The sequence below is a fragment of the Aspergillus mulundensis genome, assembly GCF_003369625.1.
Source record: "Aspergillus mulundensis strain DSM 5745 chromosome Unknown scaffold_4, whole genome shotgun sequence".
Taxonomy (NCBI): domain Eukaryota; kingdom Fungi; phylum Ascomycota; class Eurotiomycetes; order Eurotiales; family Aspergillaceae; genus Aspergillus; species Aspergillus mulundensis.
In genome coordinates, this window is record NW_020797892.1 from 360,223 (window position 1) to 375,320 (window position 15,098).

Sequence of the window (15,098 nt, forward strand, 5' to 3'; positions counted from 1 at the left end):
CGACCGTGTATCTCGGGCTACCCAATGGCAATGCAAATTCAGACGCGGCAAAAAGGTTGGAGATGAGGTAAAGGAACCACAGATTCAGCAGCAGACAGGAGTTTCAAAAGGCAAAGCAGTCATAGGCAGACGAGCAACGGTGGCGGAAGTCACGGCCACGCGGTTGATGAGACAGTAGCTGAACGATGGGTCTGAAGTCGCCTCCGGATACCTGGATACCTGGCGCACAGAACAAAACCCACGGTTAGGAAAAAGTCATAACACTCATCGAATGGCAGACACGATAAAATAATAAGAAGCAGGCAATGACGGCGGTGCAGAAAGGTTTCCGGCTCGGGTTTTACTAAGATCAGACGACAGCGAGCCAGGCAGATAATTCGGAGTGGAGCTTGTACCAATATTAATGCCGTGGTTAGGTATAGACAGGCTCGACCGAACAGCCGACAGAACCAGACTCTGCGCGTGAAAACGCTGCTGTCTTATCGCCAGAAGTCGCCAGAGTCGTCAGGCCAACCACGGTTGGGCACACGGGCTAAAGTGAGTCTCAAGTCTGGCGATCCGAGACGAGCCGTTGTACCATGAAGGTGATGCGCACATTGGCAGGTCCCAGCAGATCAGGACTCAGGAGGGGATGCCGGCAAAATTAAGTCAGATTTCAGTTCGGCGACCTGCGCAAGCCTGAAAGTCTACCTTGCCTAGGCAGATCGTCTGACGACCGATCGAGTTAAGCACGAAATCCACTGCGTTTGCGGGCAAACCACGACTCGCTTCCCCGACCACTCCCCAGTCCACCGACGTAACGGCTAGCCTGTGTCCGTGGACGATGGAGCCGGCTATGCAGGTGATCAGACCCGTAACTGTCCGCCAACGCAGGGTCTCCGATTCTCCCAGCTCTCCCGTGACTGCGGGTGTCGTGGTGTTTTGCGTGTGCGGATCTAGCATTCCAGTCAACCCAGATTTCAAATTCCATGCCCAGTAGAAAGTAGAGGATCAAGTGCCGTAGCCGCGCTAGTCCGGTCATATGTACGTACCTAAACTTTGATTGTACTTCATGCGTTAGCGGCGAGCATCCGTTGATATCTCCTTTCTTCCGATACTCGTCTTCTGCTTGTCAGAGCGAGGTCTCCTGAACGCCTAAACCATGATTAGCGACCACCCGAGTCTCCTAGAAGGGCTTTGCTAGCTTTTGATTTATCCCAATCAGGAAAAATACGAACCTTAATAGCCTTTTCCCAGCGTCAGACAAAGAAAGTTCGCCCAAGGGCGCGGGGGAGCTCGGAGTTCAAACGCGGTCCACAGAGCAACTGTCGGAGTCTTATAAAGCGCCAGTCACGTTCTTGCTATTCTCGCTTTGATCGTTCCAGCGGCGAAGTGTCTTTGGAGAGGCCGCAAGCTTCCTCGAAAGAGCGCTCAGATCGCCTCGCTTCCTTCCTGTTCCCCTTCCTCGTCGGGCGTATCTCCTTCGTTGCGAAACCCGCCGCGAATGCCTGATTGCAGCTTCGAACGATGCTGATGCTTTGTCGTTAGATGAGACGCAAGCTCCAAATGCCGTTGTGATGTTGAAGTCTTCATTAGCGATAGCTCCGACACGAGGAAAGCCCATCACCAGGCGATGCGAAACCCCCAAGAAACCACGGCGAGGGAGAGGACGAGATGATAATATATATATAAAAGAGTATGATGGGTGCTCAGAGCCAGCACTAAGCGAAAAGGAGGATGTTGGTTTAGGAGTGGGCTCTTTCCAACGTGCAGTTGTGCTGCAAGAGTCGCTCATAATCCTGCTGGCTGCGTATCCCGGATCTAGTGCGGTAGATGCATCACATCGCCTACTGCCTTAACACACAGGTCGCAGAGATCTGCCGCCCAGTGTGCCCGCTTGAGATTAGAAAAGATCGATGCGAGCAGTTGATTCGACCTGCGCTCTCCAGTCGGTTCGTACCGTCGGCACCGACCGGTCAAGTCGAGTGATAATGCGGCGAGGAGACAGGGATGCGAGCTCTTGTTCAGGATGGATCATCAATGCAGTAACTCGCTCCCTGGCCTAGACAGGAACGCAAGAAATGAGAGCTAACTAACCTTACTCCGTATTTAGGTTGGTGTTGGGCTACGCCGCCTCGCATCCGGCATCCAAGGGTCAGCGACGGATCTGGGGAAGAGCGCGCGCGGCTGAGCTTGGAAGATTACACAGTTGTGTCCCGGAGCCAAGCTGCCAATGATGTCTGACGTATACTGGGTGTACGAATCCTGGGTTCTAACAGATGCAGCCGCATAATAAGGCTTTCGACAGTTTTCTTTCTCCGCGTCACTGCGTCCGAGTTGCGAATCGGGCGAGCTGTTGACGGCTGGACTGGCCTATACCGTTAAACGCTGCTCGATCATAAGCCAACATACCGGACACTCTTACCCTAGGTCGCAAATAACCATCGCGAACAGGGTCGCGATCGGGGATAACAGGAGAAGCACCATCATCAGGTGGATGTGACGATGTCACGATGGCCATGCAAGGGTATAGCGGACCAATAAGACCGGTCCGGGTCTTTGCCTGCAGTGGTGCGAACTTGAACCTCCAAATCCCATTTTACCCCTCCTTGAACTGGAATCTCCCGTCCTCACAAACACCGAGAAAAGAAACCGGGGTAGAACTCGGAATAACGTCGGATGTGATCAGTCGAAATGCAGAAAGGCTTCATCCCTGGCCATGGCTTGTGGCTGTCAGCGCTACCGATCGCCGGTGTACCTGCGGAAGGGCCCGATCGATGCCGTCGGGGGAATGGTGACTTTCAGGGTTTTCATAAGGGTTGGGTATGAACTGCAGAGCTCTGTCACCACGCAGATATTGCGCGCAGCCCACAAGCATGGCATACGAAGTAAGCTGATGGAGACCGAGAGTGTCTTGGATGCTGGTCAGTGTCGTGCGTGGAGTAATGCAACGAGGTTTCAGGCGAAAAGCGCAAGGGAAAAAGAAACAAAAGAGCAGAAAGAGGGCGAGAACCGCAGAGAACCATTGTTTGTTGATCGACAGCCGCCAGCGTGGTTCATAAGGAGAACACTGCGCAGTGTGCAGCCCACACTGCTGTCAGGATCAAGCTAAATTGGGCCAGGCCGCCGACAGATGTGTGGGTTCGTCAGAAGAATCAGGCCCTCACGCAACAGCTGTCGGGCGAGCCGGTACAACAGCGGGGCTGGGATAGGTCATTCATGGTTGCTTTTGCAACGTAAATAAAGTGTCCAAACTAACAGTTGGCAGCACATGCCAGAGGGCTTTCGCTTCAAAGTGACCCAGGACCCAGTGGTGGGAAAGCATACAACACAGCGAAGACTCTTCCACCGCAGCTGAGCGTGGGTGCGGGTCAAGGAAATGCACGATGAATTGTTTGCGGGACTAGCGGTTGCCTTTCCCCATTACCAGCAGACAGGGCAGGGCCCTGGCCCCTAGCAAACAAAGTCGAAACTCGACACCTGGAAGCCAGGTTATAATAATACCCTTCAGATGTAGCGATCTGCGAGCATCCCCATCCGAACCGGAGTTGAAAAGGCGCTTATTTTACGCTCCCGTTATGCTTATTCTGGGTCTCGGGTCGTTCCAAACTCTACCAGGGTTTCAAGTAGACCTGTTTCCCCGCCCGAGGGCCTCATCGCCGATAACTACTCCGGAGTATGTACCCGGGCACAAATCAAGAAAAATCTACTCCGTAGACAGATCATATTCCCTATAAAACAACCTTGAGTAGCTTGCAAGGAACTCCCTGGGCAAAGTCGGTCGTGAATCGGCATGTGCTTTGACAACAGCTACCTAGGCGCATGGTCCGTGACCTTGTAGTATATGGAGGCCACCCCAAATCTCACCATAATGGATTCATATTGGAAACACGGCAACCTTTATGTATGTGCATACTGGAGTGAGGAGGGACCAAGGTGTCAGCGGTGATACTGATACCGTAACCGAAGCCCTCTTTATGCATTCGAAGACCCCTGATCCCTGATCCCTGATCCAGCGCCCAGCAGACCCATGTACAATTGTACATTAACCACAACTATTATCGGCTTCATGCGAAGAGCCAATGGAACAATCCCACTGAGCAAATAGCTCACCCTTTCTCTTTGTATGTTAATGTGAGCAGCCAGCTCTATTCGTCCTTGCGCGAAGGATCATCGCCCTGCAGCGCCTCCATGCAGAACCTCGATGAGCAGACAAAGAGAGGACCTAATAGGTAGCCCTTCCGAGAAGTGGCTTCCCACCGCATACGGCTAAAGATGCATTCCTGGATTCCGTGCTGCGACATGATTTGAGTTTCGGCTTTACCCTCGCTTTCAACTGCAAGGTACTTTTGCCTGCAGCTGGGCCGAGGCCGGGCCGGGGCTTGGACCCGTACTCCAAAGCCCGTTGTACTCCATACGCCTATGTATGTATGGATAGCATGCCGGAGGCTGACAGTGACTAGGGCTTTTGAGAACGAGATAAAGTGATAGATCGATTTCGCCGAATGAGAGGTCTGCTATTGGTTATTTCCAGGGTAAGTTATCCCGTGGGATGAGGTGGTGCTCCTGGTCGGGTTCTATTATTCTACTGGGAATTCTCTTGCTCTACCCTCATCTATATGCGGCAATTGGGTAGGTACGGTAGTTAGGCTGAAATGATATAGATAATACAAGGCGATCCGTACTGACTACTTTGACACCGCAGATATCATCACGTTGACAACTTACCAATAACAGAAACGCAATTCTGCAAGGGTTCTTGCAGTCACAGTACTGTCGGTCAACACCTGGGCAGCGTCCGTACAGTCTCTAGGCAGAACCCTTGGTCTTGACTCTGTATTGCACCAGGTGAGCGATGGTTGGAAAGAAGAATTAACGCTTCATTTGGTATAAATGGATATATATACTGCGCGCGCTTCCAAACAGCAAAAATACAATAAATCACAGTCAACGGCTATGCTGATTGCTGACAGCGGGATCCTTCGTCCTCTTTGGTGCAGTGCTCACTCCTAGAGGGATGCGGAGGAAGATCTGCATGAGCAGCGTCGCAGCGACGCCTACATTAAGACTGTCGACTCGAGCCGGATCAGCAGTAGTTCCCAAACCAGAAACAAACCTGGCGCCGGGGATGGTGACGACGGCATCGGCATGCGCCTTCACGTGTCGGCTGAGTCCAGCTCCTTCGTTGCCCATCATGATGACGCTCGGTGAGCTCCCTATGAGGCCGGCAGGGTGTTCTTCACCAGTCGCAGCTGTCGGGCTTGGAGGTTGAATTGAGCCAGGCTCAAGATAGGTAGCACCTGTTTCGAGAGCATCGGCAGCATAGAATCGCCACCCGTTGGCCTGGGACTGTTTGATAAAGTCCACCTCGTTCTCAACGTTGAGAAGGGTCATGTTCTCGGCGGCGCCGGCGGAGGCCTTGACCGTAATCGAGGAGAGTGGCGCCGAGTTCCGGCCGGCGAAGACAATGGCGTCAACCCCTAAGTAGTAGGCTGAGCGGATGATAGCTCCAAGGTTTCCTTGGTCAACGATGCCATTGCACAGCACGACCACGGGGTATCGTCTGTGCTGCTGAGTGTATAAAGGATTGATAGGGATGCAGTCGCCTGTCCCATTGACCTCCGCTTCTTCGGCCGTTTGTGGCGCAAGTTCCACTCGGAATTCGTCGTCCTGTAGTTGGACGGGTCTCAGAGCTTTGATGGGTATCCGGGGCAGCGGAGACACTTCGAGGATGACGCCGTTATGGGGTCGTCCTGCGCTCATCTTATCTAATATTCGGTCCCATTCCGCAAAGACCAACTTGACTCTGATGTTCATTGACAGAGCGAGTTTTCGCAATACTATCTTATCAGGGCGCAACTCCTCCTCGTTAGAGCCCTGGTACAGGTAGAGCTTGTACACCTTGCGCTTCTTGCAACGCAGCGCAGCTTCGACGGCGGTTGTACCATAGAGAAATTCGGATGCAGGAGTAGTGTAGGGGATCTCCTGCGGCGGCCGAACATGTTCCTTCACTCGTTCTGGCCTTGTCTCTGTAGACTTATGGTGTTCGACCCGACGCAAGCGCCGCTTTCTTTCATCTTCAGGTGTTAGGACATAATCTGGAGACGAGTTATTGCTCTTTACTTGCGGGGCACTGCGATATCGTTGGTGTTCACGAGGCAATGCCATGAAGCTCCCAGTCCGAATGAACTCGGTTTCATCGAACTCGACCCTCGGCGGATGTCGAGACATAAATTGCTGCTCCTTAGTCCCAGGACGACCGTGACTGTTGTTGAACGACTTCGCAGACTGCTCGCGAGAACGACCACGGCTGCTGTTGAATGAATTCGGAGACTGCTCGCGAGAACGACCACGGCTGCTGTTGGATGAAGTCGCAGACTGCTCGCGAGAACGACCACGGCTGCTATTGAATGAAGTCGCAAACTGCTCGCGAGAACGACCACGGCTTTTGTTAGATGAAGTCGCAGATTGCTCGCGAGAACGAATGCGGCTGTTGTTAGACGGATTCGAAGACTGCCCTACATCCTGCGATTTGCGGATCCCGTGATTGATGGCTCCTGTGAGTGAGGCGTATCTGACTGAATTCCGCAGAGCTACCGAGGTAGGCGATATCCGCAGCGAGGAATTGAGTGTCCTCAACGGGCATTTAAGGGACATTGTGGCCTCTTTGCTCCTCCAGAAACTCCGCAGTCTGAAACTTTCATCGCCTATATTTTTTTGGCTATCTCCGATAAGATAACAGCTCGCAATATCGTTGATCCGCTCCACTTTATCGCGCCTCGACGCGATCATCGAAATTACGCGGAATTCACAGGTAGGGGACCTGAGGGATATTGGAAAAGCGAGATCTGGCGACGCTCTGAGGCTGGGAGGTTGTCACTCATTATTGTTCTTTACCTCATTCTCTTTACATATGCAATTCCTTGGTCCCCGACACACTCGCGCTTTCGATCTTGTTCCCCGCCTCAGTCTTCATTCAATCCCGCCTGATCTGATGAGTAGTAACAGCCTACTCTAAGTGAAAAAAAAAAATGGAGAACTTCGGGTTTTCCACCATAAACCGGGGCTGGGGGAATATTTTTGGCTCCGATTCCAAGAAAGAGAAAGATGACCTCCAACCCACTGGGCCGCGAATGACTGCTGTGGAAGTTCCGATCCTCCACAACTTAGAAGAGTATGAGTGGCTCCACGGTCATTTCACTGTTCGGTACATTATCCAGGAGGTGTCATCGGAGGATAGCTACGAGCCTTCTTACCTTGTCAAGCTAGAAAGCCGTGAGACCGAAGTGGTATGTACCCAAACTCCCCTTTCAGCGGTGTTCCCAACTCATACCGCGCTTTCTACTCAGATATCCTCCTCGCGCCTACAAGAGCTTGAAAATGGCCCAGAAGCGCTTGAGACTTTCCAGAACTCGCGCGTTCGGTACCGTGCACCTACCAGTGAGTCTGAGTCCGAAAGCGAAGAAGAGGAGGACGTGGAAAGCAGCCCCTCCGAGCCCGAATCCGAGGAAATCAGGCCGTCACGCCGGGCAAAGAAGACCAAGTTCACAGAGTTCTTCGGTGTTATTAGCAGCGATGATGACGAAAAGCCAAAAAAGTCAGATTCGAGTGACGATGAGGTTGTTGTGCCTAGGTCGAGGCGCAGTGGGCTGAGAAAGCGACCAAAGTACACCAGTCTCCTAGAGAGCGATTCCGATACAAATGCACGCTTGGGAACAAGGACGTCAACCCGGCCTCGCAAAGCTTTGAGGCGCAATCTTCGTGAGATGTATGAGGATGACATTTCCGAATATGAAGCCGTGCTGTCGAAGCATCAGAAATACGTCGGCGCCAAAGAGAAGTTCGAGAAGATCCCATCAACTGACCCCTTTCGAAGCCGTCACCGAGACACCTGCGAAGTCTGCTCCGTTAAGGGCGATCTGCCTGACAAGGGACCACTGGTTTTCTGTCAGGGTTGCACTGATGCCTATCACCAGGCTTGCTTAGGCCCACGGACAGCGCGCGAACATCTTGTTACGAAAGTTGCAAGCGATAAATTCATTCTCCAGTGCCGTCGCTGTCTAGGGTCCGCACATTCGAAGGAACCCAAATTTCCCCATCAAGGAAAATGTGCTGGGTGCAACAAGAGAGGGAAAATGTCAGAACCACTAAGACAACGCTTAACATCCAAACAAGAACAGCAGCTAAGGCAGGAGAACGGAGGTGAAGATCCCATCACAGCAGTTGGATCGTACCTCATCAACAACCCGGAAAACTTGCTTTTCCGTTGCAAAGCCTGCCATAGATCTTTCCACTTCGACCATCTTCCCGGTTCAGGCATATCCTCCAAATGGCAATGCCATGACTGTAATTCGTTGCCCGGGGAGGTAAATGCCATGGTCGCCTGGCGGCCAACAAGTACCGCCTCCAAGACATCGCCAAAGACATCTGAACTGGATAAGGAGTACCTCATAAAATGGAAAGGGAAGTCTTACGCACACTGCACTTGGATGCCCGGCAGCTGGGTTTGGGGCTATATCAATCCAATGATGCGACGCGCGTTCTTAAGATCAGACAAAAGCCAGCTTCCGCGGATGACCACAGAGGAGGCCATTCCGGACGAATACCTGCGTGTCGATATCGTTTTTGATGTAAAGTTCTCCGATGATGACCTTCACATGTACGGTGAGGATTATGACGAGGATCTTGAGCGCGTGGACAATGTTTCCCAAGCCTATGTGAAGTTCAAAGGATTACCCTACGAGGACGCGGTGTGGGAAGCGCCACCAGACCGTAGCAACACTGAAGCTTGGAACGATTTCGAAGCTGCATATGCAGACTGGGCTAAAAAGCCATTCATTAGCACGCCAAATCAGAGCTCGCTACAGAAGCATCTTGCCAATGTCAGGAAGCAAAAGTTCAAGTCAAAGGATGCCCAGCCTAAGAACATGACTGGCGGAGAAATCATGGACTACCAGCGAGACGGTTTGAACTGGCTTTACTTCAGATGGTTCAAACAGCAAAACGCCATCCTTGCTGACGAGATGGGTCTTGGTAAGACCATTCAAGTAATTGGCTTGCTAGCTACACTCGTGCAAGATCATAAGTGCTGGCCGTTCCTCATAGTTGTACCGAACTCAACATGCCCGAATTGGAGAAAGGAACTTAAGACCTGGGTCCCTTCTCTCCGTTCAGTCACCTACTATGGCTCATCTTTGGCGCGCAAGCTTGCACAAGAACACGAAATGTTCATCAGGGGTGACCGTGACCTCAAATGTCATGTTGTCATAACCTCGTATGAGACCATGGTGGACGATTCTTCTCGAAAGATCTTATCGAGAGTACCTTGGGCCGGACTCATTGTCGACGAAGGACAACGACTAAAATCCGACAAAAGCCAAATCTATGAGGGATTATCCAAGATGAAGTTCCCCTTCAAGGTACTGATGACTGGTACTCCTTTGCAAAACAACACAAAGGAACTTTTTAACCTTCTGCAATTCTGTGATCGGTCTAAAAATGCAGAAGAATTGGAGGAGAAATATGGGACGTTGTCAAAGGAGAATATTCCAGAACTTCATGAATTGATCAGACCGTTCTTCCTCCGCCGTACCAAGGCCCAAGTCCTTACTTTTCTTCCTCCGATTGCTCAGATCATTGTTCCCGCCACCATGTCGGTTCTCCAGAAGAAGCTTTACAAGTCTATCCTTGCAAAGAATACTCAGCTTATCCAAGCTATCTTCCAAAGGACTGATGAGGAGGATCAGCCCTTGAAACAAACCGAGCGCCACAACCTGAACAATATACTGATGCAGCTGCGGAAGTGCTTGTGTCACCCTTTCATTTACAGCAAAGCGATTGAAGAGCGAACCGATGACCCTGACGTAGCCCATCGCAACCTTGTGGATGCTGCCGGGAAACTTCAATTGCTGGAGCTAATGTTACCGAAGCTTCAATCTCGCGGTCATCGAGTCCTGATTTTCAGTCAGTTCCTTGAAAATCTGGATGTCATGGAAGACTTTCTTGATGGGTTAGGTCTTCCGCATCGTCGTCTTGACGGTAGAATGACTTCGCTTGAGAAACAGAAGATGATTGACGACTACAATGCCGAAAACTCTCCATACTTCGCCTTTCTTCTTTCGACCAGGTCTGGCGGTGTGGGTATCAACCTTGCTACTGCAGACACAGTCATCATCATGGACCCCGACTTCAACCCTCATCAAGACATGCAGGCATTATCGCGTGCCCATCGTATTGGGCAAAAGAATAAAGTTCTCGTGTTCCAGCTTATGGTACGAGGGAGCGTTGAGGAAAAGATTATGCAGATTGGCAAGAAGAAGATGGTGCTCGATCACGTTCTTATTGATCGAATGGCTGCGGAAGATGATGATGGCAAGGACCTGGAGTCCATTCTTCGTCACGGAGCCAAAGCATTGTTTGATGATGATGACTCTGGAGATGTTGTTTACACGTCCGAATCGGTGGACAAGCTTCTCGATCGCAGCCAAGCGGAGCAGGCCAGGACTCCAGATGCGAATGCTTCTGCTTCTGAATTTAGCTATGCTCGAGTTTGGGCGAACGATGGCCTGGAAGATCAGCTCAACGTCACCGAAGACGATCCAACGATGAACAATCATACTTGGGAGAAAATCCTTCAAGAGCGTGAACGGGCTGCAGCCGACGAAGCAAGAAAGAAGGCAGAAATCCTTGGTCGCGGTAAAAGGAAGCGTGTCAACGTTGACTACTCGGCCGCTGATGCCGATCCGTCACCTGCCAAACAGCGTGCGAGCCGAGATGCTGAGAGCGATGCTGAATTCCGTGCAGATGAAGCCGAAGCGGCGTCCGATTACAGCATGGAAGATGCTGTTAGTGACTATGAAATCGCTGCTATCAGACCCAAAGGTAATTAGTATTCCAGTTGGCCCGATCCAGAAAGCTAATTCTAGTTGCAGTTCAAAGTTTCGAGCGAGTTATACCTCCTCCGCAGCTCGTCCAACCTCCACAACCCGCCCAACCCACCCAAACAAAGCCCAATGGTGTGGGGATGGATGGCCATGTGGATCTAAAGGCGAATGATTGCTATGTCTGCGGCCGGACGCATCCAGTCGGTTCTTGTCCACTGAAAGTTGCTGGGGTTGAGCATTGCGGTCTCTGTGGGCTTGCTCATTATGGACAGGCTCGCACTTGCCCGCATTTGAGATCTGACGTTCAGGTGTCAAGGATGGTAGAGGCCCTGAAGCAGAGCAACGAAGACCGACATCTCATTGCTCTCGCCAAGAAGTATGTCTATGGTATCAAGGGTGACCTCGCACAGCGTGAGAGGAGAAAGACCGGGAAGATTCCTGCGCGATCTTACGGAGGCACTGCCACAGCTTCGCCAAACGCAGCGACAGCTTCGACCTCAACAGCTCCTCAGTCGGCTAGTGTCCCTCCCGCTAGACAGCCGGTTATAGACCTTACGGGGTATCCCAACGGGCATAGCAATGGGCAACCGGCTTCATCAGGCCCTGGCGGTTCCGGCGGCTCCGGCGGCTCAAACGACATCGAGATGTACAGCGCTTTGAGTAATTACCTATCGGGGAGGAAGTGATTTTCCTATACTGTGGAGGGAATCTCGGCAAATTATTAGCGGATGGCGTTTGAAAGAGGATGTTGGGCAGAAATGCCCTTATTGCACGTGTATAATACCATTGCATTGATCAATAAAAGAAAAAAATTCTCAAGAAAAGACAATCCCAGAGTGATGGGGTTGACGGTTGTGGTCACATGGGCCAAGATATATCTTGGAGTTTCCTTCGACAATTGCTTGAGGAGCCCCTCAACAACGACCATTCGTCACATTGAATCAGACAGCATTCCTGGACCTCGTTTGATCGCGCCACCTACAATTTAGTGACCCATGAATGCCAAGGGATGGCGTTTGAAGAAGCGCAAGATCTCGAATCCAACCGTGCCGCAGACAGGGTAAAAAGCTTCATTACATTCACGTTATCACGAGTACGTACTGCTTCATGATCGTTGCGGAAAGGCCACGAGTATACTGTTACAGCTCTGACGATTCTTCCCAGGAGATTTTGCGGGCTGTGCTACCTCAAGGTCCGCCAGGACCAGCAGCACTCGATCGAGAAGCGAACAAGCGCCTCGCCCGACAGTCAAGCAGGGATAAACTCTGAATGGGGCTCGAAGCTTCGCTTTCCAGAAAATGGATAACCACGCCGGACAAAAGAAAACAACCAGGGAAACGGCGGCTAGAACATTGAAAGGGGAAAAGCAAGACCTGCAGCCAGCCGGGGAGATGGTTGTACTGGCCAACTAATCAACCCATCAACAAACAGTGGCAGCGTTAAGTGGATCAATCTCTTTTGTTATCTTTTTTTGGGAGTACTTTCTGCCTCTTGTTACCCTTCGCTGTTTGACTTCCCAGTGCTGAAATACTGTGGTTGTTCGTGGGTTGTCTTGTAAATTGCTTTCTTTTTGCGCTTCAATCCCACTGTATAAATCCTCTTGTACAGAGGATGATTGCTAAAACCCCTGTTTCTGATATATATTCCTCTTCTTCGCTCCAGACCGCTGCTCATGCGCAGAAAAAGCGAAAGATAGAAACTCCCCGCGTACCTTGTGTTGGTCTTCCACCAGGGACTGTGAATGTCAACCCTCTCATGCGCTCATTTCCTCACTGCCCTGCTTTGGTGAATTTCATATATTTGGTTGAGCGAATCACACCTGGTCTCAGAGTCATATCCTTCACTCTGTCCTTCATTCACCTACTGCCTTTTCAATTGCCCCTCTTTCTCCCTCCTCGCCGCCACCGCTCCTAGTACTTATACCGGCCAAATCCCCCACGTACTGACCAACACTGACACACTTCCACATCCCTTTTCCGCAAAATTCCTCTGATCCAACGATCGTTCGATGTGCTACAACATGTCTTCCTCGTTGCGTCCCGAGTTCTTCGTTCATCGCTCGGATGGCAGTATCACTCCTCTCATCGCGGTCGATGAGCTCCCCACCAACATCACCATCCACGGTGCCCCTCGCGTGTTGTCTCCAGACCAAACAAATGGAATGCTAAGCCTGGGCTTCCTGAAGACGCGCGGTCATTTCTATCAGGTTGAAGGCGCTGTGTCTGCGAATGCTTTACTTCAGCAGAACACTTCTCAGACGACCAATCCCTCGACTGCTGGGGCTTTGGTCCTCAACAATGGCGGAAATGCCGGTGCTGGAAACCATCAACGTGTAGGTATTAGTATTATCTTGCTCGGGCATAGCCTTTAGAGAGCTATTATGCTAACTGCCCCATGGAAGCCTCACAATCGCAACAACAACAACAACAAAGAGTTTTGCTCTTACTGGGTCCGTCATGGTGAATGTGATTACCAGCAGCAAGGTAAGAGCGAAGTATCCTTGTGCAATGCGTAGCGGCTAACCTTGGTTTTCCTAGGATGTCTTTACAAGCATGAGATACCTCTTGACCGTGCTGGGCTGGAAAAACTCGGTCTACGTGACATTCCCCGCTGGTATCGTGAGAAGTACGGCATCCCAAGCCTGCAGAACGGACATGGACATCCGCGCCCCCATACTGCAAACAATCATGAGGTGGCTGTTAGATCAAATCATTTCCCTCCCCAGCTGGGAATCAACGGAGCGGGAGAGCGTTCCAACTTCGATGGAAATGCAAACCAGATATCTCCAGCCTATTTACCCCAGCAACAGCAGCATCAGCAAACGGCCCTCCTCCCACCACCTCCATTTAATCCTTTAGCCTCGTCCACCGCTCCGTTTACCCCAGGACAGGCTCCACGAAGCTCCTCTGGTCAGTTTCACACTGGCACTATGAAGCAGGACCTGATCTCCTTTGATCAAACAGATTTCTTGTCCGGGAACGCCTCGCCCTACCGTCCGTCGTCGAAGGAAACCGGTTTTGTTCAGGCATCTGCGAAGACTCAGCACGAGGAAGTACGTCTGAACTATCACGGCCTCACATTGAATACCACTGCTGCAAACGCAGACTATCTCCCGGGTCATTTTGACTCCCCCGTGAACTCAACCGGCTTCAAGGCCTCGACGCGCTCTCGCCGTCTGTACGAGGCGCCCGAATGTGGCGCACCCAAGCTAGCTGAAGCGACTACCTTGCACGCGTATCATAACCAGGCCACAGCCTCGTCGAACGGCACCTCACCGGCCTCCAAGACCACCGGCTCTGTGCTCCCCAGCCCCGTGACAGACGTCCGTCGCGGAAGCACCAACTCAAACCCATCCACTCGTGGTCCATCCCCAAACGGCCCGTCTCCTGGCACTAGCCCTGGCTTTTTCCGCGGCCGAGGACGGAATCCTCGAGGTCATGGCAAGGTGTATGGTGCTGTCGGCGCGAAGAAAACCAATGGCAAACAGTCTGCTGATTCCTCCGAGGAAGACTTGTACTTTCACGGCAAGAAGTAATCGACGCTTTTACCGGTCCACTAAGCCACCTCCAACTCGATAGATTGTTTTCCGAAGCGAGCGTTTTGTCTGTTTTCTTCCCTGGTCTACCAACATCAGGGCAAGATATATCCTCCTATGATATCATACGATCCGCTATGATGGTGGCCACTTCTCGTTTTAAATATACCTGCTGCACCCCGGAGGCATGCACGTATGTTGTATTGTATACGACTTGATGAAGTGAAGTGAATATGTGGACTGGTTTCGAGAGAGACGAGGTTAGACGAGCATCCATTGTCTGACCTCAGAGGTCTCTGCTCTGATCACGATCTGAAACCATCGATGGACGTTCTTGGGATATATGAAACAACTGCCGATTTACTTTGCAGGTAGCCGGCGGTGGTTGGATATCTCCGTTCGACATCTACTTGTTCCGATCTTCCCATTTTATTTACTGTTTTTTTTTTCGTCTTTTTCTTCTTCCCAATTTCCTTCCTTTTCCTTTGTCTGTTCTCTCTATGCTGTTTCAACCAACCTGTACTATATGATCTCCCTTCTTTCTACATGTATTTCGTTCGTTCCGCATATTGTACCAAATAACAGCGGACGAAGATAGGAAACATAGAAAACCAGAGGGGGATAGGGCGCCTGGCGTTCTTAGGCACGGGTTTTAACACAATAAATGCGATTGATTTCACATACAAAAGAGCACCTACCGA

General features: G+C 51.3%; 3 protein-coding genes across 3 annotated transcripts; 2 read left to right on the top strand and 1 right to left on the bottom strand.

Moving 5' to 3' along the window:
* Positions 1-4,926: 4,926 nt before the first annotated feature.
* DSM5745_04670 (TrmH family RNA methyltransferase) lies at positions 4,927-6,636 on the bottom strand (the record flags this gene model as incomplete). The annotated part of the gene is made up of 1 exon (XM_026746686.1): positions 4,927-6,636. One exon carries the CDS (start codon positions 6,634-6,636, stop codon positions 4,927-4,929), a length of 1,710 nt encoding a protein of 569 aa, XP_026604166.1.
* Positions 6,637-7,010: 374 nt separating this feature from the next.
* DSM5745_04671 (putative chromatin remodeling complex subunit (Chd3)) lies at positions 7,011-11,548 on the top strand (the record flags this gene model as incomplete). The annotated part of the gene is made up of 3 exons (XM_026746687.1): positions 7,011-7,268; positions 7,329-10,860; positions 10,911-11,548. The coding sequence occupies 3 exons, from the start codon at positions 7,011-7,013 to the stop codon at positions 11,546-11,548; spliced, it is 4,428 nt and encodes a 1,475-aa protein (XP_026604167.1).
* A 1,334-nt stretch (positions 11,549-12,882) lies between these two features.
* On the top strand, positions 12,883-14,397 carry DSM5745_04672 (uncharacterized protein; the record flags this gene model as incomplete). The annotated part of the gene is made up of 3 exons (XM_026746688.1): positions 12,883-13,194; positions 13,264-13,345; positions 13,400-14,397. The coding sequence occupies 3 exons, from the start codon at positions 12,883-12,885 to the stop codon at positions 14,395-14,397; spliced, it is 1,392 nt and encodes a 463-aa protein (XP_026604168.1).
* Between the last annotated feature and the right edge of the window lie 701 nt (positions 14,398-15,098).